The sequence below is a fragment of the Epinephelus moara genome, chromosome 24, assembly GCF_006386435.1.
Source record: "Epinephelus moara isolate mb chromosome 24, YSFRI_EMoa_1.0, whole genome shotgun sequence".
Taxonomy (NCBI): domain Eukaryota; kingdom Metazoa; phylum Chordata; class Actinopteri; order Perciformes; family Serranidae; genus Epinephelus; species Epinephelus moara.
Genome location: NC_065529.1, coordinates 14,659,684 through 14,682,939, shown reverse-complemented (window position 1 = coordinate 14,682,939; position 23,256 = coordinate 14,659,684). Strand labels below are relative to the sequence as shown.

At 39.9% G+C, this 23,256-nt stretch overlaps 1 protein-coding gene across 1 annotated transcript in view; it reads right to left on the bottom strand.

The window, feature by feature from the left end:
• The window catches only part of scn8ab (sodium channel, voltage gated, type VIII, alpha subunit b), a 70,943-nt gene that overhangs the window by 14,811 nt on the left and 32,876 nt on the right, over window positions 1-23,256 (bottom strand). The window contains exons 12-21 of the mRNA XM_050038378.1: window positions 19,849-20,205; window positions 18,518-18,650; window positions 17,182-17,420; window positions 15,557-15,730; window positions 13,014-13,370; window positions 12,727-12,900; window positions 11,940-12,233; window positions 9,660-9,777; window positions 8,903-9,057; window positions 7,025-7,198 (exon numbers count right to left, since the gene is read on the bottom strand). Of these exons, the coding sequence (XP_049894335.1) occupies window positions 7,025-7,198; window positions 8,903-9,057; window positions 9,660-9,777; window positions 11,940-12,233; window positions 12,727-12,900; window positions 13,014-13,370; window positions 15,557-15,730; window positions 17,182-17,420; window positions 18,518-18,650; window positions 19,849-20,205 (2,175 nt within the window). The remainder of the gene's footprint in view (window positions 1-7,024; window positions 7,199-8,902; window positions 9,058-9,659; window positions 9,778-11,939; window positions 12,234-12,726; window positions 12,901-13,013; window positions 13,371-15,556; window positions 15,731-17,181; window positions 17,421-18,517; window positions 18,651-19,848; window positions 20,206-23,256) is intronic.

Below are 23,256 nucleotides of genomic sequence, written 5' to 3'. Positions count from 1 at the left end.
ATCACAAGGTTTATCTATACATTTGACTTCTAACAATAAAGGGGAGAAATAAGATGCTGTCTTTATTTCTATTTTGGAAGAGAAAGTTAATTATATAATGTAGTTTGTTTCTTCAGTTCTTTTGGTAACAATTGTTGGGTCAATACAGACATTTTGCATTGGCCATTATTACTTTATATATACAATGGATGGACAAATCAGCAGAATCACTGTACAATATAATGCATTCCAGTATGACAAGACCATAGACTGAAATCTGAGGAATTGCCAAAACCTCTATTGTGCAGTCTCAGCAACTACAAATAAGATTCACAAAAGTAGTATGTATTGGAGGGTTGTAGAGTGGTGCAATAATGTGTCCTAAAACCCAAAAATGAGTTAGCAGTTCTGCAGTCCCGGTTCCCTCGTCTCGAAGTCAATGTTTTCTTTGAATGGATTTTTGGTTAGATGCCTGAAAAAAAGGTCTGTGATTAACACAAGCTTAAGAGACTTTCAAGTTTTGTTCTACGACATAAAATACACCAGTAAATACCCCAATTGTAAATTTTGAAGCTTACAGGTGTCTAAAAATGGAGGTTGCAACAAGTGGCTAAATGAGACTACAGAACGTGCCAAACACAGCTTTACAGCATTGTTATGGTTGTGATGTTGAAGTCATGTGACTGTAGTGTAGTTGGTTTATAGCCTTACATTAGCTTTTTATTTCTGGTGATTGCATTTATGCTTTGAAAATCATAAAAGTGGTGTTTATTTGAGAAGACTATCTTGCTAAACAAAACCTGTAAGTATCCTAAACTTGTGTTTGCTACAGAGCTTATTTTCTGCAGTAATCCAAAAACCACTGAAAAAATCCTGTTGACCTTTTGACAAGGGAACCAGGGCGATGCATACTTCCTTATCGACCTACAAAAACATGTTATCCCTGCAGCACTTTATTGACTGTATTTAAATAAAGAGCACGACAGCTGCACAAAAGTGAAGCCAAAACATCTCGCTCCCCCCCTGGTGGTTGGCTGCAGTATAGGACACAAACCCCGCCCTCTTCATGTTAGAGGATGGGACATGGGCCAATCAAAAAAATCACATCAAATACATTTTTTTCAAAAGATGGTTTCTGTTATTTTAGGTACTTATTATGCAGATGTATGTTCCAGTGTTCAATTTTCAGATACGTTTGGTTTTAATTGTGATGTCAGGATTGACAGCTGTGTGTGTCAACTGGTGTCAATGGTGCTGCTTTGGACTGGTGTATCTGTGGGAACTTGAGAACACGGCTCCACTTCCTGAATGTTAAGGTGCAGACTCTGACTTCAAAAGTGCAAGATCATTTTTGTATAGCGGGAGGGTGTGAAGATGCGGTGTCCATCTTTATATACAGTCTATGGTTTCTGCATTGCATTTGTATTATATTATATTATATTTGTCATCCTACTGTATGCTCTGTCCAAGTCTTGAATATTCAGCCGGGCTGTAACAGTGGACACTTTCAGCTTCTACCAGACGAGGTAGGCTGTGGTAAATCTCTAGGATGTGGCTCATTATCTAATCTTCTGTATACACTACAACTGATGAAACAGTGACAACACACACTTGCACAATACATTTTCGTCCTGCTAGTGCTAGGTTGAATCCAGAGGTTGTTTTGAGACCATTCCTGTAGTGCTTCTAAAAAGCCAAGGTTGTCATCGGGCAGTTGTGGTCAGATCTACTGACCACATTCACACTCCTGAAAGCATGACCCTATCAAGATCTGCCACCAGCAGGCCACAAAGTCAGCAACACAATCACAGAATCTGACTGCTGGATTTTCATTACATTTACACACGTTCTCAATGGCATAAACCCTTTTTAATTGTAACAACCCAATGTCATTTCTACAGTAGTCCCTCAGGGAAAACAAGCATTTTCAGCCCTTGTTGCTGTAGTGGGCAAGTGTGTCCTTTGTTTGAAAAACACCAACCCACACTTGATGGACTTAATGCTCCTAATTCCACTTTGGTCCAAAGTTCCACTTTGGTCCATGGTTTACTGTGCGATTCCAGTCCAGTTGTTGGCAGTAATGTTCTTTTAAAGGGAAATTTGAGTATTTTTCAACCTAGACCTTATTTTTTTCCATGTTTTTGTGTCTAAGTGACCAAGAGGGACAACGTTTTGAAATTGGTTCAGCACTGAGAGGGCACTGCAGCTGGTAGCAGCAAAACAAGCTAAAATGTAACCACTCACGGCATTTGGCGCCATCAATTTATGTTCACTATAAGTGTTTCTTTTTGCCACTGACAGACTCAGAGGGACTTTTCCACATCGTGAAAATCAGCTAAATATTTAGCTATGACACTGAAAATCTTTTAGATTACCTTTGCACTCTTGCCCAGAAAAAATCTTTACAAAACCAAATGGACTGTTGGCGATTGTGTGGGAATAAAGCAGCAAATCACTTCCATATCTTCTGGGGGTGCCCTTTGGTTGCTCCCTTTTGGACTAAAATTCATGGCATGAATGGATTGACTTGGTTCATATTATCTATGTGATGGAAAGATTGACTTTCAGTTTGAAAACCCAGAAGGACATTTTTATTGAGAACTGGATAAAATGGCTGGTATATGTATCAAACATTAGACCTGACTTTGTCTGATAAGTACTAGAAACCCTGTGATGTGACTTTTAGCCCCCCACTGTATTTTTATGTTTTTATTTACGTTATGTTATGTTTATCTTCTCCTTTTCTGCTTACGGTCTTCATGTTCAGTTGGTTCTGGATTTTGTTAACATTTTATACTGCTTCTATAAACCAATAAAAAGAGAATTACAAAAAGAAAGAAAATCTTTTAGGTAACACTTAGCTAGGCTTTTTGTACTCCAATACAACAAACTCTTCCCGGCACTCCTCTCACCAACTCTCACTAATGTTTCCACCATTGTCTTCCTGCAATAATTTACCTCTCATGAGATTTCAGCATGAGATTTCTCCTTGAATAAGACTTGGTCACAATAACAGACAGACAGGATCGAAGGAAATGTGAAGAATAATGTTTTATTTCTCTATAGGTTCCTTTTCATAATGTTGTCAGACACTTGTCAGCGGGAGGAAACAAGCACTTTTACTGGACGTAAATTGATGGTGCCAAATGCCCAGAGTTTTTACATTGCAGCCAGTTTCACAGCTGCTGGCTGCAGCTATCTCTCAATACTGGGCCAGTTTTAAAAATAATTGTTTCCACTAGTCACGTAGACACAAACATGGGAAAATAGGGTTCTCGTAGAAAAACACAGAAGTTTCCCTTTAAGATTTTTGAGGACAGACAATAATCAGCAGACATGAAGAAGTAGAGGTCTGTGACATATTTGACATTAATAGTCATGTCCAAATACTGCACGATTATGGCAAAAACTCCAAAGAAGTTTATCAGCGCCTATCACTTACAATAAACTATCTTTTCTTCATAATTGGACTGATAGAAATAATACTGAATTATTTACATTGCAAAAGTCCTTTTAAGAATATATTTGAGAAATGTAAAAATGTTGATAGAAACCTTTTAAAATGATATGTTATTACTCAGTTATATATAGAAGACCTACATGCTAAAACTTGGTTTATGTGCTTTTTTAATTGTAATACTTGTTATACTCTATGGTTGATCTATCAACCTACCTATATGTTCATCATTTGGAAATGAAATTAAATCAACAAAACATCTAAACTCGACGGAGACCTGTATTTGTGCAAGCTGCAGAATGTCTTCAAGTGTGTCCCATTAAGCTCTGATAAACTTCCGCACGCTTGTGGTCTTAACGGGCACTGTGGCACTCACAGAGTCACTGGAAACACATCACACAAGTAGGCAATTGATTATTCCCAAATACCGCAAGTGTGGGTATTGGGACAAACCCAAAGACAAGGTCAAGAAACCAACAGCAAACACAACATGAATTAGTGCATCCTTTTCATGTGATAAAGGATGCTAGTACTGAATCACAGACAGACACAGTCAGGATGTCACAGTCAAGGACGGTGAAAAATTGGTGATCGAGGCACAACACAGAACACATCATCAAATATATGTAGGAGGATTAGGACATCAAGAAAAATATAAGTTCTCAGATTCATTTCAATATTTTGAGAAAAAAAACTAAATTATGAGAAAAAGTCTGCTGTAATAAAAACTTATCATCACTAATCATTTAAACTGTATGTCATAAATAATTTGGACATTGTTTAGGGCATGCACGATGCATGATAGCAGATACAGGAGAAATTGGTAAGTAACCATCACGTATTCACTACTTTTTACTTTTTGCATGGTGGCATAACTTGAGAACATTATACAGTAGAGCAGAGTTATTTTCATTTGGGAATTTAGACAACACTACAAAATGGCAGGCAGACAAAACAGTGGACTATGCTGTATAGTCAACAGACACCATATGACTCTTTTCATCAATTGATTTTTGTTTTCCAGAAGTCTGAGATAAGTCTCTAAACTTCAATATTTTTCTTAATAGTCCTATTCCTCTTCAGTCTATGAAAACACCATGACATTTAGAGACACCATAAAATGACACCTTTAAGTTCCCGGAAAAGTGTGACTTTCTGGAAAGCTGTGAATATTTCAGGGTGAGCTCACTCGCAGGTATGAACATGAAATCCTGCTCATCAACTGGCTGTCTCTTCTTAACTGACATCCCCTTGGCTTTGCGGTAACAATTATCTTGCACTGTTTTATGTCCCACCTCAACTTCCTGTTTCAACAGGATATACATCACATTAAAGGTACAGCCAGACGGAACATAGTGAGGCTGCCAGGCGCCACTAACACCTCCCACAATCAGCTGCTTGTGGAAAGATCAATCGTGCTCTCAATCCAAATGCAGTTCAGAGCTTTCTACTGTAGTTGTTACAATTTAGTTGTAGAAATGACACAAATCTGATGAGGAGCTGCATCTGAAGTGAGTCAGCAGCAAAATAAAAAGCTGTATTTTATGAACATCACACATGATTGGTTACCGCACCATGATTTTCTACCCCTTCCTTTGTTTAATAGAACTCGCAACCTGTTATCTTGTTGTGCTTCACACATGCAATGTCCTGCTATTCGCCTAGCTTACCATGTTCAGTCTGGCTGCATTTTAAGGAACTCCATTTCATGGGGCCTTTAAGCATACCATGTAATGTATGTTTTCCCTTTTTCAAATACAGACACAGGAAGAAATTCAAGTGAGAAACTCATCACGCACAACCGACGTAAAAGGACAAACCACATTGTGTGCCATAGTAATTGTCAAGTGAGAGAACACTGAATGACTCAGCAGTCCAGAGCTAGACAGAAGCTCTGAAACATACCAGGGTTTATAGATATTTACTGTGTCAGGGTTGCTGTTGTGCTGCTGTCAGGGGGCCCAAAATCTCAAGTGCTACCCTGGTAATGGTAGGCTGTGACACTGACATGGAGCACCAGTAATACCACATTATATGCCTGCTTCTGCTGTCTAAATTTCTGTGAACACTGGTGTTTCTACATCAGACTCCATACCAATGCCCTCCCATTTATAACAGTAACATTTGAAGTTGCAGCATTTGTTGACTGTGAATGTGGCCCACAAAGCACTGCAGCAAAGCCTGGATATTACTAAGAAAACAGATCAAGTTTGTCTCTAAAGCTGTGACCGATTAATACTTTGTTACATAACTAACATTACAGCCTAATATTGACTCAAAAGGCACTCAAAATAGTAAACACTAGCTTATCAGAGCTGCGTAGATCTCCAAGGTTTAACCAGGGGAGAGACAACGTTTTTGAAATCCTGTGCCAGTTGCTCAATTTCTGCAGTTTGGAAATATATAGACAGAAATTCTTATCAATGTGCTCTAGGTAGTCTAATACTAGACAAGGTAGGTTAATACTATAGGTGATAGCCCAAAATATAGTGAAATTTTTGTAATAAAAAGGATACTATAAGTGTTTATTATTACATAACCTAGGCTGACCCGAATACCAATTTAGGAGCTTCGAAGCTTCAGTGATAATTACCTGCAAATATTTGAAGCTTCGACCTGGGAAGGGGCAGGGTAAAAGTAATCAATCATATTCATATAGACTTGGCACCGCTGCCCACTTGTGTGTGTGTGTGTGTGTGTTTATGTGTGGGTGTGTATGACGGAGACAGTGATAAAGAAACAGAAGAGAAAGTGGAAGGTGGACTATTTCAAGCAATGTTTCTGTAGGTTATTAATAACTTGGAATGCTGCAGGTCAGGCCTCATTACTAGATGCAAATCAAGTGCTTCACTACAGTTAGCAGCAGCACATGAACGCCTGTAATCCATCTCACCTGTGGAGAACACTGGCCTCATCGTGTCTGACACTTGCCACCTCCCTTCATTTTCCCCAAGCATTTTTGTGGCGAAAAAGCAAAACAAAGATTGAAGCATTCAAATACTGATTTGGAGGCTGATAACCATAGTAATGATTGAAGCTTCGAAGCATTCAGATCAGCCCTGGTGTAACCTGTAGATTTAAAAAGAATACTGTCATCATATGGAGAAAGTTCAGTGTGACAAGCTGAAACCTGAGTGACAAATGGATATCTGTTGGAGTCAGTAGATAACTTCTCCTAAGAGGTTTAGCGGGCCCAACTGCATGTAGTGGTGAGTAGAATTTACTGGTCACCTTTGACATGATCTCTTGGCATGAAACAAATCTATTAATTAATTATAATAATATCTCATGTGTGCACGAATTAACAAAATGCACTGGAAAAAAATGAATTTTTTACTCAATAACATAGAGGCTTTTTTATGGTGGTCTAGTTCATATTAAAGACAAAAAAAAATCCATGTTTGACCTACAATTAACCTTTCTACCATTAGTTCTGACTCCTAAAAATTGTCACATACGGTCCTGCTCAACAGTTAACCAATGAGCCAATCTCTCAGATTCAACACCTTCCTTTGATGTTGCAATCTCAAAAGTTGCACAGTTGTGCACTATTTAGTATTCAACAACATGGTATGCAAATGTACTTACATCCACAATGAAGAAGTCTAACCAACACCAGGCATTAGTGAAGTACTTGACAAAGCCGTAGGCCACCCATTTTAGCAACATCTCCAGGATGAAGATGTAGGTGAACACTCGATCAGCGTACTCCAGGATGATGCGGATTGTCTTCCTCTGCTCAATGTACACATCCTCAAAGGCCTGAAGAGCAGTGGAGAATCATCACATGGTCATTGTATTGAAACATTGCACATGTTATTGTTGCAAATGAGTAAGCTGTGAGGTAAGCCACACCTTACAACATTTTGTTAAAAGAGGACCTATTATGCTTTTCATACTGTTTCCAATTGTTTTTTCTACTTTGGCTACAAGCTAATGTCAGACTGTGACAGATTTCTCTATATGGTCATCTGCGCCGGGCACGCCACTGGAGTGTTTACATTATGTAGCCTACACTGCAACATGTAGCTACATGGTAATGTCAGGGAAACGTAATCATGGCTGCTGAAAAAAAATCATATCTCCCCAATTTCAGATCATAGTCCTGCTGGAACATGCCTGGTTGCGTTTAGAAGTTGATATCTGTGATTTTTGATGGGAGAAAGTGCGACTATACACAGTCCTTCCCTGTCTGCAAGTACACTGCTACATGTAGCTACATGCTAACTTTAGGCAAACATGTAATCTTGGTTGCTGATGCTGGCTATTTCTCTCCAGTGTTGGGTAATATTCCTGCTGGAATGTGTCCGGTTGTGTTTGGAACCTTATATCTGTGATTTTTAACAAGAGAAAGTCCCACAATACAGGGTCATTCCCTGTCTCTGCAAGTACACTGCTACATAAAGCTACATGCTAATTTCAGTGTAGGTTGATGATGATGTTAATTTCTCATCAGATCATATTCCTGCCGAAACATGCTCGGTTGTGTTTAGAAGTTTTTATTGTTTTTTCTACAGTAGAAAGAGCTGCTATTCTCCATTACAGTCATTTCCTGTCTGCAATGACAGTGCAAAGATGCTGAGACCCAGACACACTGACCAACCAGACCAGAGTGGGCTTTTTCAAGTTGTGAGCTTAAAGAGACAGGTGCTCTCGGAGCAGCTCAGACAGAAGGTGAATACAGGTGTTCCAGTATGACAAAGATAAAGCTGTTTTTGGACCATGAAAGCAGGACAACATGTTCTAATAGAAACCCCAAAATACAAGTATGAGCCAGAAAATTATCATAATATGTCCTCTTTAATGTCTGATTGACTATTATTGACACAGCATGTTTTTGAATTTCACTGAGGAATAGCAGACCTAGATTTTTATTTTTCTAAAACGTCTTTACTTCTGTTAGATTTTGCAACTTATGTGCTTTGTTTACCTTTTCAGAGAGTTGTTTTACACATAGGAGGAAAACTATCTGACAAAGAAACATTTCCAAACTCAAACTAGACTGATCAGTCCCACAGCTCTTCCAGTCTCCATTGCCTGTATCCACTCTTCAGCACATAAGTGTTTTGATTTGGCCACAGGCCTCCCCCCTCCAGAAAGCTGCAAACCTAAGCTGGATTCTGCCCGTTGAAAGGTTGGTGCATTACAGCACTTTGCTGTCCATTAGCAACAATCATATCAAGGGCAGTTGCAAACAAAAAGTAGGAGATGATCTTGCTCGTGCCCGTCCTTATGAGATTCACTTTCTTTAAATGAATGCTACATTCTTTTTTTTATTTAATCTGTAAATTTTCTTTGTTAACATGTTATCTCCTACATTTATCATCATGTTGTAAACACTTTGTTTTAATATGTCCTTCATAAAACAATTACAGGCACTCGTAGAGGCATTACTATGATGTTTATGAGTGTATACAAAAGTGGGGACACCCATACTTGTGTGTGCGTGCACATGTGTGCTCTTACCAGGGCTCCACTGCTGAGCAGGATCATGAAGATGATGAGGGTTTCAAACCAGTTGTGTTCCACAATGAGGTAGCAGGTCTTCCTCAGGAACCACCAGTGCTTTCCCCAGCCGTGTGTGATGGGAACGTCACAACATTTGTATTTGGCCACACACTCTGTACGACAAATATAAAACACAACTGCTGATGTACACTGAGGAGACGGATGCGTAATACTACCAAGGGCGTAATGCAAAATGTGTTACAGTGCCATTACTATAGTGTGTACTAGGGTTGGGCAATATATCAATATTATATCGCTATTGTGATATGAGACTAGATATAATCTTAGATTTTGGATATTGTAATATTGTAACTGTTGCGTTTTCCTGGTTTTAAAGGCTGCATTACAGCAAAGTGATGTAATTTCCTGAACTTAACACTACTCTAGCTGTTCTATCATTTGCCTTTACCCACTTTGTCATTTTATCCACATTACTGACGATTATTTATTAGAAATGCCATTGTGTAAATATTCTCTGAAAGCTAAGTCAACCCTACAATATCGTTAATATTGATATTGAGGTATTTGCCATGCCCTACCACAGCCATTTTACTTATTGTAATATACAACCATATCTGTTTTAACTCACAATCATTTTATATCAAACGGATTTTCCCCTATATCGCCCATCCCTCCAATGTTCAGTGTTAATAATAATTCCCATCTGTTCGCTGTTATTATTTACCACAAAGTCAGATAATAAACAACAACCTACCGTCTGTCCAGCAGGCTTCTGGGTCAACATACTCCTCCACTACCTCCACCACTGCAACCTCCTCCACATCAGGCTTGATGTCTATTGTGCTGCCCTCAGACGAGCTGGTGTCATCCAGCTAGGACAAACAGAGGACCGAAGAGATCATTTCAAGCTCTGAACATTACAGGCTCAGCAGTGAGACGCCAGAGCGTATGGATACTGCACACTGCCAGCACAGCCATTACAATAATGCCCCTTCAGGTTTATATGCATGACATGATTTATTGCTGGAGGTATACATGCATGTTGTAGCCATGTAGTGTAGCTATCTCTGCCAACACATATTCTGCAGAGTTATTAATAGATTCAACTGGAAGTAATTAAACTTGACCAGTGATTGATTGTACTGGTAATGATGGTCATTGTTACACATGCATAAATATAGATTCTTCAGTGATGAAGGATTCGTTTACTTGTGAGGAAAGAATTATTAAACACATACTTACATACAATACAATTAATACATTTCATACAAAGTATATTTTTTGGATGCCTATTTCTGTGTTACTGATGTGTTAGAATAAGAAGTGTTCTGAGTATGAATTTCAGAGTTGTAAAATATATTCAAGAGGAATTGGAAATCTCTCATTTTTAGGCATTAAACCCCAGCTTAGTGAGGTTCACTGTACCAATAAATCATGTCATATCTTAACAATAGGTCATAGTGAGGCAGGGCAAACTATTGAAACACCAGCATAGCAGCAGCCTTATTGCTAAAAAGAATACACACACTTGCACACATGCAGACTCTCAGCCAATTCAATTCACTAGAGAATGATACTGCACTTTATAATCTTAAGTCGTCAGCAAAGGACCGCATTCGCACTCTCTTCTGCTGCTTCTCTGTTCTCTTTCTCTCTACCAAACAGCCAGATGGATCCCTGCTTTTCTGATTGGCTGCTCTGTCTGTGTCTACTCCCTGCAGTGTACCCCATGGCTGGCTGTGGTGCAGGGAAGAGTGTTGCGTGGTTGGTTGAGGGAGCCCAGTGGAATATGAACCTGGTGCAGGTACAGTAGTGATGCTGCTGCTGCATTATCTCCTTTCTTCCTACTACAAACCAGGTCAAGGTGACCCATGCATCAGACTTCTCTACGAGCTTTGGGTCTGCCTCACCCTTCTCCCACATTCATATTACACAGTAGACACTATGTTTGTCTGTCTGTCGTCTCTTCAGGACTGCCTCTATATGTCTGCAGGGTCAGCACTCAGGCTCAGTGTTACAGCTCTCATGTCTAAATGGATGTTCTGAAATGTCAAGTAAACTAAATGTCTTCAGTGTGGCAGCTCAGACAAGCTCTGCTTAATGGATCAAAAGATGCCACGTGGGAACAAAGCCAAACAAACACACACATTTACACATGTGCACTCTGACTCATTACATCACCGTATATTGCATAATTAAGTCACTATTTTGGTAAACGTAACTGTACTGAGGCATTTGTTTAGACCATGTTAAAAGTTGAATATAGAAGCTAAATTCTTAAACTTGTGAATAAGCTTTTCTTGCTTGCCTCCCCAGTGAACGAAGAATCCAAAAACCATTCAGTTAGGCTTCCATGTTTTACAACAGCAAAACTATAGAAAAACATCTGTTTACAAACTCACTCGCACAACTAATCCAGGTTTCATTTACCCAGTCGTGTGCTCAGTACTGCCTAGACACGTGCATTTGTCACTAAAGCCGTAGAATTTAAAACTGAACTGAAAGTGAAATTTATCTATGCTCTCTTCAAAGCCAGACTCTATTGAAAAAAAAACCCCCAGTAATTTAACCTCGCTGAACACATGAGATGATGGTCTATCACTGCCTCGATAAATTTGTTTGTGTTATTGTGTGACTTTCGTAAATATGAACCACCTTTTTAACACTCCGTAGTCACACAATAACACATACTATCAGTCAAGGCAGTGGTATACCAGCTGCTCCTACATTAAGTGGGGTAAAACTTCTGTTTTTGTCAATGGAGTGTGGCTTTGAAGAGAGCATAGATAAGTTTCACTTCTAGTTTAGTTCCCTCTTGGGGGGGGTGAAGTATTTCTTTAAACACAAGAAATATCACAGCTATGGTATATCTCTAAACTGGTTTAGATCTCCAATAAACAGTATCCAAAGTAAAACCAGCACATAATCTCCTTCCATCAAGCAATGATGTAAATGTACCCAAATTATCATCAAACTCTTAAGCAAGAGCAACACAGCTGCCATCTCTCTGCTAACATTTGTCCGTCATACTCACATCTTTACTGTTCTCCACGTCCGATTCACTGCTGAAATCTTCTGTGTTGAGGTTTTCAAAGTCCGACTCACCAACAGCGATAGGAACACAGACAGTGAGGTTGGGGTTGTGGATGAAGGACATGTAGTCCTCATCAATCATATACTTTCCCACACTGCTCCCAATGCCGCTGGTGGTGCCATTGCCATTTTTAGCATAGTCCAGCTCCCGATTGATGTCCACTGTGTGGTTTGCAATGCAGTTGAGTTTCTTCTCATACATTTCATCCAGAGGTTTCTGTTCATCCTCTATAGGCTGCTTGTCAGAGAGAAAGAAACAGACAGTAAGACAACAAGTATGCCATTGTAAAACTCTCTAAAACACACATTCATATAACAACAGTTATAGTTCAAGTTAGAGCTGGGCGATATAGAGAAAATCAAATTACACAATATATTTAATCAGATAACTTGATATTGATGTTGCGACGGTATTGTAGATTTGACTATTGGTGCTTTCACAAAATATTTACACAATTATCTTTTTGATAAATAGTCACCAGTTATGTGGATATAATGACTAACTGGGTAAGGACAAATAACAGAACAGCTAAAACAGTCTCGTAAGCTCAGAAAATTACATCATTTTACAGCCTTTAAAACCAAGAAAAAAAATAACATATACGGTATTATATTATCCAAAATCTCAATAAATCAATATCAATATATCAATATATTACCCAGCTCTAGTTCAAATTCTTAAACAACCAAGATTTGCTCATGCATAAAGACGTTTAATTATTCGGTACCTTCTTGAGCACTGTTGCTATAAAGATCCGCATGTTAGCCTTGAACCAGGCAATCCCTGTCTTAATACGGGCGACTGCAAGCTGGAGGTTGTTGGGCTCGCCATCGTCATCCGTGGCAGCAAGGTTGTCTGCACTGAATGAGCTCAGCAGCAAGGCAAGGAACAGGTTCAGCACCTTGGAAACAAACACCACAAATGCTGGAACCCATGCACTCACAGTAAATGGATGGTTTACATCTGGGTAACTATCACCCAATAGCATCTACGTTATCTTTGTTTATTTCTTACCACCAAGTTTCCGATGACCATGACCATCATGAAAACGGTGAGACACATAGTCTGTCCTGCCACCTCCATACAGTCCCACATGGTCTCAATCCACTCCCCACACAACACTCTGAACACAATGAGGAAGGAGTGGAAGAAGTCATTCATGTGCCAGCGGGGGAGTTCACAGGACTGGGCGATCTTACACACACAGTCCTTGTAGCTTTTTCCAAACAGCTGCATGCCCACCACGGCAAAGATGAAAACGATGATGGCCAGCACCAGGGTCAGATTACCCAGAGCTCCCACTGAGTTACCGATGATCTTGATCAGCATGTTGAGGGTGGGCCACGATTTGGCTAGTTTGAACACTCTTAACTACGAGAGAAACAGGACACAGGGTTATTCCACAGTTATTCATATTAAGACCATGATCGAAAAATGGTTTGATATGAATTGACTTGTGTTTATTAATTTCACTTTGAAAAGTCATGAGAAGCAAATGTACTAACTGTCAACACATGTGTATCATTTGATCCAGGACACACACAAGATATCTACATTAACAGTGTTTACAGTTTTATACAATATAAGAGGAATGCACTGATTGTGGGCCAATACCAATATTTTTTTGTTGTTGTTGTCTTTTTTTACTTTGTTATTGCTGTTATCTATTCCCCCTTCTGTGCTAAGAAGAACTCTTCATTATATAAAAAAAAGAACTAAACTGTTTTAAAGTCATTCAGCCCTTCATTACGCTATCTAGGAATGAGCCCAAATTCAGTCATACAAATTTATGAAACATAACCTTCTTTTACATGAAAAACAAAACAAACAAAAAAACATTTTCAAAAGCCTTTTTACTATATATATCACATGTCTCCCTGTAATATCCGTTTTGTATTGCTGTAAAGACATCAACAAATTTCTCCTTCAAACAGCTAGATTTATTCAAGTTTCTTGCCAAAAACTACATTTTTATGGATATATCATGTAATCGGCTGCACACTGGTATTGGCCGACATTTGCCTTATTGACTGCCACCAGCCTCTCGGCAAATAAGAAGATATACACTGATGGCAGTGGCTGATGTTTTTCTGTTGTGTCAAAAACAGGGCTTGAGAGTAGCAGCGTCCTGTTGTCAAAGGGACAATAGAAAGTGTGAGATCTTTTCCAGGATGTCATTGCGACAAAGGGACAGCGGTAAACTCACTATCGACGCATCAGGTGACACATCCTGTTATTTCCCTGATAATGCTGCATCGTGAACAACAAATTTGTGCTGACATCAGCAGGGTGAGAGCTAGTTAACGTTAGCTGTTAGCAGCAGGTGGCTGGAACTAGCAGCTCAGAGAGGTTGCATTGAGTTATATTATGATGTGTGAAAGATTAAAAAATGAGTACTGCACAAATGTAAATTCTAACGCTGTCATGATGCGTTCATATGTGATCTTAAAACATGTAATTTTTGGTGAGAAACTTGAATAAATAAGCTGTCTGAAGGACAAATTTGTTGATGTTTTCAAAGTAATATAAAACAGATATTAGAGAGGGAATTATGGTATAATATATGTAGTAAAAAGGCTTTTAAAGCTGTTATTTTCTTTAGATGTTTTCATGTGAAAAGGGGTTATTTTAAAGGTTATTTCATAAACGTGTGTAATAGGATTTGTGCTCATTCAAAGTTAGTTACTTTAAAACAGTTATTTTCTTAAATGAAGGTATTGGGTATTGACAAAATTGTTATTTCAAACATTGGTATTAGCCCAGAACTTCCCAGCTGGTGCATCCCTATAAATTTTACAAGATTACGTCTGAACACATAAGGATAAAGTTACAATCTACCTTTGCCTGATACTCATATTTACCAAACAGAGCTTAAACGCATCACAATGCAACTCAGTGTAACCTCTGTTAGCTGTAAGTTCTAGCCACTGACTGCTAACAGCTGACAGCTACTGTTAGGTAGCTCTGCTCCTGCCCATTTCACCATGTTGTTTTGTTGCTCACAATATAACATTATCAAGAAAAAAACAGGGTGCATCCCCTGCTGTGTTGATAGTGAGTTTACGGCGTCCTTTCATCCAGACAGCGTCTCGGGGGAGATCTCTTTTCCTCCCAAACACATTTTCTGTAGTCTTGGGACAACAGGATGATGTTAGTATCGAGCCCTGTTTTTTAGCCTGCGCAAAACTGATGTGACACAACAGAAAAACACTGGCCACTGCCATTGGTGAATGTCGTCTTATTTGACAATACTACAGTGGCAGTCAATAAGGCAAATATCAGCTAATACTGATGTTCATCTGATAAACTGGTTCATCCCTACAAAAAAGTGATTGTTTTCAAGCTATAGAAGCTCTTTTCATGGCTTAAACTCAGCCATAATTTGGAGCTTTAAAGAGAGAAAATTGTTGATGATAAAGAGAAATCAGCATTATGCAAAGTGTGACACTTTGACACCGATTTTTTTTTGTTTTTACTCAATCTTTTCAGCCTGCACATGAGGGCCAGAAGAAGTTCAACAAATGCTTTCATCCCCGTCTCTACTCTCTTCCACTTACCAATCGGAATGACCTGAGCACTGACAGACCTTCCACATCAGCCAGTCCCAGCTCAACTAAACTCAGAGTCACGATGAAGCCATCAAAGCAGTTCCAGCCTTCTTGGAAGTAGTAGTAGGGATCCATGGCGATCAGCTTGGCAAACATTTCCCCTGCAAAGATGCCTGTGAAGACCTGTGGACCCACACAGACTATCATGTAAAGTTGATCATTTTTTCTTCTTTAAAAAACACAAACAAACAGGATGCACATCACAATAACTCCATAAATACAGTATTAATTTACATTTTTAGTTAAGTGTAAGTAGATACCATGAAATTTTGTTATGTATTACATGGTGAAACAGGAGGATAAGGGAGGATGTATACAGTTCGCAATGAATCTAAAGGGTTAAGCCAGTGGGATTTATGATTGCGTTATTTATTAGACATTTAGCCACACCTACTAGTGCGACATGACATTAGCACAAATTATTGCAGTTTTGTTTCTTTAGACTGTGGCTGTGTAAAATCTGACTTTAAAAATTGACAAAAACGATTAAATCTTTTCAGGTAACTGGTAAAAATATCAAACAAAGCCATAATGATACTAATAGCAAACATAAAAAACAGCAAAATTTCAATTCCCTTCCTCATTCTCGAAGTCTAAAGGGAAAATTGAGTGCAGAATGAAAAAGCTGGCTTGCTTACATTGCATTTTATTTGATGTAGTGCTGATTAAAAATGGATTGGGATTTGCTTAGAGTGAGGACTCTTCTGACAGAGCAAGGTCACGGAGCAGTGGCGCCGAGCTCCGGCAGAACTTGTGTGGAGCTGTAGTGTTTTAGCCTGTTAAATATTGTCCACCCAACAGCTAATCATGTGCCCAATCAGTGCTGCAGAGAATGAGAATGATTCATACTGCACCATCCATCACGCTGGTTCCTCTGACTTCAGTTCCTGTTTCAGTCCTGACAGCATGCCAATCTCTATGACCTCATTTCCTGTCTTAGTACTGACACTGTGCCAATACTGCTGCCCTCAGACAGCTGTGCTACAGTGGTATCTGACAGCAAGGGCAGAGCACAAATCAAAATGTCTGCTGTACATTTGGTTAATATGTACTCTGCCAAACCAGTCCTGGACAGATCAGTAGCAAGCCTTACTAAATGACTGCTAGTGTGTGTGTGTGTGTGTGTGTGTGTGTGTGTGTGTGTGTGTGTGTGAGAGAGAGAGAGAGAGAGAGAGAGAGAGAGAGAGAGAGAGAGAGAGAGAGAGAGAGAGAGAGAGAGAGTTAAAGTCGAGTAGAGTTGAGGTAAGCAGGATGCAACGGAAGCAGGAGAGTGACCTGAGTGGGGGTGATGAGAGTTTGGGGAGCAGGCTGGCTGGCTACATTAAAATGGAACTAAATCTTTAATGAGACCCCATCAGAGTCCTATATACACTATGCGTTTGTGTATTCTTAAGTGCACATACCAAATGATGCATTGATGTATTGGTTTGAGGTTATGTAGTTAGGGCAAACTGAACCTGCAATGCTTCTGTAACTCCTGAGAGAGATGATGAGGTTCATGCAGGCATGAAAAAGTTACAGAGACAAATGGCAGCGGTACACGACAGGACAGAAGAAGAACTGCAGTTTCTCACCAGGTTGCCAACAGACAGGACCTCCTCAAAATGTGGAGTCATGGGGTAGTGCTCCATGGCCATGAAGAGGGTGTTGAGGACGATACAGATGGTGATGGCCAGGTCAACAAATGGGTCCATGACGATCAAGTAGACTATGTGCTTGATCTTCAGCCACATGGGAAAGCACTCCCAGATGAGGAAGATATTGGCAAACTTATACCAACAGGGAGGACACTTCCTCTGAGACTCCTCCAACTCTGCGGGAAGAGGTGAAGAAGAAACAAAAAAGGGTGAGAAAAACAAAACCTACTTAAAAACTAAAATAGTTTAAGTATATGCTATATTGAAAGTATTTTTACCACTTTAAATTGATGCAGACAGCCTTTACTGACAGGGAAACCGTTATAGGCTTCAGTTTTCCTTCTGTGCTCTCGTCAAAGCCACCAGACTCCACTGACGAAAAACAGTCATTTTAGATCACTGAACATGGGAGCTGTTGGTCTACTACTGCTTCGATCAGTCATGTTACCGTGTCACTTTGGTAAATTTGGTGAACAACTCCCTTAATACCCTAAGTCACACAGTAACACAAATAAACTAACAGATTGAGGCAGTGGTAGACCAGCAGCTCCCCTGTTCAGCAATGTTAAACTGCTGTTATCTCAATGGAGTCTGGTTTTGTAGAGAGTGATATAACGGCCTCAGCCCCCTGTACAAAACTGCTGTCTGACAATTCGGTAAAGCGGTGAAAATATTCGAAATATAGCGTACACCTAAAATTATGTTTTCTTTTTAGGTGGGACTTTTTTTTAGGTGGCTTAAATACATTTTGCTGCTGCACCCCTCCACAGCAGCTTATTGCTTAGCTTCAGTGTCGGTACTCCTGCCTGCTTCTCCAAACTGGAAGTGTGACATCTACTGTAGGTAACTGTGGCTACTAGAAGTTTTCTGGTTAATCTGGATGCATAGTCTGCGTAAATAAAATCCCAGTTTGAGGTGTAACTGCAAACAGTTATCTGATGCAACACCTAGACCACCGTTGGCTTGAACTGTGATCAAATCTCAGTCAGGTGAACATTAAATGCAACTTATACAACTTGCAAATTATTATTAGTAAGTATCTTCCCACAAATTGCGTTAGACAGCTGACAGTTTGCAGACATCACACCGCCGTTCAACTCTCAATTCCCATATCCAGATCTAATGCAGAGAGAATGCATACATATAATAAGAACACATATTTAACTACACGCGTAAATGCATCGCTCAGTGGTTGTTTTCATTTGAATAATATGCGTCATATTTTGGTACAAAAATTAAAAAAGGCAAAAGAAAGTGTGTGCTCTGTTTGTACCCTCTAAGAGTGTGTTGGTGACTATGCTCATCTGACTGTTGGCACGGTCCTTTCCTTTAAAGGAGGAGTTGAGCTGATCCACAGATACCATGAGAGAGCCGGAGTGCTTCTTTTTAATCTCCACGTCAGTAGTCTGTACTCAGAGAAAGACACAGTGTAAGTCAGATATTGTACTCACATGAAACACTGCATGACTGATGACTGACGCCATAGGTCTGCTCAGAAGAACATGATGAATGCAGTTTTTCACATCAGATCATTATATATGATTGCCTCAAATTACCTGGTTGAATTTAAGCATTTCCTGCAACATATCATACAACACACTTCAAATTCATACTGTTAATTCTCAAATCATTGCCACAAGCTTGGAGTGAACTAGGACTTCACTGAAACAAACTTTTATTTGAGATGGGACTTTCTAATTTCCTCTGTTTTGTATTTGTTAAATTTTAGTAAGCGACCATTACTTAAGTACTGGCTCTTATTTGAGAATTTACGGTACAGCTTCTAAAACCTTCATGGTTTACTGTGCACATAGCTACAACCCTGAAGTAAGCAACATTAAACTGCATGCAATGACATGCGTGTCAAGTACAGAGGGGAATTCAAGACTTTGCTAATACACCATGCTACATTTTAAGAGAGGTAAAAAGGTAAAAGCAGGCCAATTGGTTGAGAATAAAAGAGGGGGGGGGGGTCTATCATGCTAGCTAGAATGAGGAGTAATATTGTTAAAGAATAAAGTTTCAGATTTGTTCTTGCATCATCCAGAGGCTCAGGAGCAGAGGAATGAGGACGAGAAGGAAAGAGAGAGAAGCAGAGAGAGACAGAAAGAAATAGAGGGGTAGATAAAAACAGTGTGGGCCTGGATGTGGAATGCCCCTTAAAATTATAAAAGTAGAAGTAGTTGTTTTTGTCCTTCACAGTGTTTTCATAGTCTCGCTTTTTATGAATGACAATGACTGTATATGCGTAACATGGGTGATAGAATTGTAGGGGGAACTAAGGGGGGGATATCGTATTGCATTATTGTTAGATATTAATCAATGAAATGATGTGGATTCAGGGATACTGTTTCAGCTGGTTAGTGCCTTCTACAGCTGTTAAAAAAGGAGCAGCGGAAAAAGAGCATTAGGTCAGGGTGGAAGTGGAAGTGTCAGTGTGAGACGAAATCATAAGACAGAATCTAGATATTTGGAGGGGAAAGGGATCTACTGAGTTTAGGGAACAGAGGATCAAGAGCCAAGGGGAAGAGGTTGTGAAGCTGCAGAGACTGGGGCCACCATCATCATGCCTAAACTGTATTGGTGTCCCATGGACGTCCTTACACTGTCATCAGTGGCTGCCTTATCTATTTTCACCTCAGGCAGAAGCCGTCTGCCGGGCCCAGGGCCGATGAGAGAAACCACGCCATTGCAGTCCACTGTGCTGTTCCTCTTCCCTCCAGAGTGCGGTGCCAGCGGGTGGATGCGTGATGAGCCCTGGCTGTAGCCACTGTAGCTGTTGCGGCGGTAAGGGATAAACAGGGAGCCTCGGCGGTCTTCGCTCTCCTCTACCGTGCTGTGCTCGTCGTCTGCAAACTCGTTCTCAGAACCCATGTCCTTGGAACGGCCTTTGAAGCTGAAGATGCTGCTGCGGCTGTTGTGGCGCGACATGTAGGGAGAGCCTGGGATGCTGAGTAGTGACTGAGGAGGGAGAGAAAGATGCATAGGGGAGAGTTGAGGAGTTATTAAAAAGCAGCAGGAGTTAGTCTATGTGTCAATAAAATGGCCAGACAAGGTGGAGAGGGCAAGTGAGGTAACAAGAAAAAAAAACAAAGAACAATGAGAGAGCTAAATTAGTAATCTCAAGCAAATGGGAAAGTATGTCAGATAAAGGCACATTAAAAAAAAAACACTAAAAAAATTTGTCGGGATTGACTGCGGACTGACTTGGTCGAGATGGCTGCCATCTTGTGCATTGTGCTCTTACTACCACTAGATGGCAGAAAATAGTGTCCACGAACGAGGACAACAGGTCTGAGTTGAGTAGAATTAAGTACAATTTAAAATGAAGTAAGGTAAAAACCAAAATGTGATGTCTTCATATGAGGACAGAAGATCTAAAGAGGATATACTGTAAGATGGTAATGATATTATACAAAATTATACTTAAGATTAAGTCTGCTCCTTGAATGTCAGAGAGTCAAATAATCCGTCAACTCAGATTGCTTCAAATCAAGCAGTCAGTGTGCAACGTACTCCTGGGGACATTTTGGTCCCCAGATTTTACTGCAGAGTGAGCGCTCCTCACTTTCACACTGCTCTCTGGGAGAGACAGCTGCTGACATGCAGGCAGCTGCCCAGGGAAGGAGAGGCTTTGCCCTGTAAGACAACAGAAATAACTCTATCCTCTGCCTTCTGTCTAGAAGTGGGGAATTTACAGCTCACAGCAACTTCATATGACAAAGTCTCTGGCTTTTGTTTGACATCAAGTGTCAGCAAAAAATGTTGCTGCATTTCTGACACATCATTAGCACAATTAATTTGTTTACTATATTAAGTGAACATCACTGTCACACTGAACATCCCGCTGAGGCCCATTGAAACTCTCAAATTCTTTATGGAAAAACAGTAACAAATAGTCAAATATTCATATTGAACCTCCAAATCTGATTCGGCTGCTCCGATTCGGAGTCGAATACAGCCTTTGTTAAGATGCTTTCATAAATGTATTGTCTTTTCCTTATCCTTAATGCTTTTTTGTCTTTGTTCTTTAAAGAAGACCACAAGAAGCCAGTCATTATCTTTGTGGGACCATCACATAATTTAACCAATAAACTTAACGTGATTTATAAGAAAAACAATTGAGACTATTTTATCCCCATTTAATCTGTGTATTCTAGAATACTGTTAACTCATAAAGAACAGTACTCCATTGCAGCGTCATGCATGATTTGGGGATGTTTTGATCTGGAACATAGCCAGTTGTTTTGTTCTATTCTCTGAGGTATACTACACTGCAGTTTTGTTTTGTTTTAAAGCTTGTCTTATTTGGTTCTGCAGAGAGCATTTATTTCAGTGAAAGCTGTTTTTATCACACAATTTGTCTTCAAAGTTTGGCAAAAAAAAACAAAACAGAATTACTGCGTTGTGGTTGTATGTCTCCACCAACCAGCCAAATTGCAGTTTTACATCCATGTCTGTCCAGAATCCTTAATAGCTTGGGAATTACAGTAGACATAGCTTCAAATATGGATGTTGCTGCAAAGAAGCTACAAATCATAAAACATGGATGCTTTACACACATCTTCAACCTGGCAGTACAGAGGATCTATACAATCACCACAGTTTCAACATGGACACCCTAGATTAGTGTCACCAATTTAGTATCCAACCAAATGTCTCTCCTTCTGTTCCTGAGTTATAACATTGAATAATGGCAAGCAGAGTATTTTTTGCAGAACATTATGATGTCGCAGTTGACCTTTGACCTTTTGGATATGAATGCCATCACTTTGTTATTTTATCAAATCAGAGATTAGTGTGAAATTTTGTCATAATTAGTGTATGAATTCTTATGTTATGGCCAAAAACATGTTTTGTGAGATCACAGTGACCATGACTTTTGACTGCCAAAATCAAGTCAGTTCATCTTTGAGTCCAAGTACTGTAGATGTTTGTGCCCAGTTGGAGATAATTCCCTCAAGGCATTTTTGAGATATGGTGTTCACAAGAATGGGGCGTATGTACAGACAACTCGCAAACAGAATGCTTTCAGACATGGCTGTTGTCGGTACGGAGGCATAATGATGACATTGGGACTGGCCGCATACAAAACCTATTAAAATCATTCACTAGCCTGAAGCTGTAAAACAAGTGTTTTAGAATAAACTTGCATAGGATGAGGGACTGGTCAGTGAGTGTAGGCAAGGTAGTTGGAGAGCAAGGTGCAGCCCAGTCTCTGGCTAGAGCGTATAAAACGCTGGGCATTAAGTGGGAGAGGAGGAGAACAGCCATCCACAACACCATTGAAGTTGCAGAAAGCCTCAAGCCTCAAGATGGCTGCAGCTTAAAAGAGGAAAGTCAAGGGGAGGACATAGCTAACCTGCCATCTAGACACAAGTTGAGGCCTGATCAACCTCACATGGGTCAAATGGAAGGGGGTGGATGATGATAGAAGACCCAAAACATCTGCTGATTCCAGGAATGTCACTGACAATATGTGTGCAGAGTCAGTCAAGGTTTTTTTGTACAAAGGAAAGCTGACCATTCAGCAGTGACCAGGAAATACTGGTTGATGACTGTACCCAGGATAGAACGGATAGGCAACTTAATCTGTGTCCATTGCGAGGAGGAGACCAAAACCAAGCTACAGAGAATCTCATTGAAACATACCTCAAGGGGAGCCTGAGAGGTGAGAATGAGAAATAGTCAGATGGACAAGTGATGCCCAACATAATTTGAAGATCCACCAAACAAGAATGAAGTTACTGGCAGTAGCAGAAGGAATGCAATGCATTTCTCCGTTATCTTGTTTTCTCTGGCAATGAACATAATAACAAAGTCAGCAAAGCAAGGACGTGGAAGGTCCAAGACCAAATCTGGCCATTGCTAATCACCGGGGGCTCTTACAGAGGACCTGACAGTCAGTAAACATCCCATGCTAGGGTGTCGATGGATTCTACAGGGATTCAAGAAAATAAGGTAGTACCCAGATGAGATTCAAACAAGCCAAGTTCAGATCTCTGAAGAAGA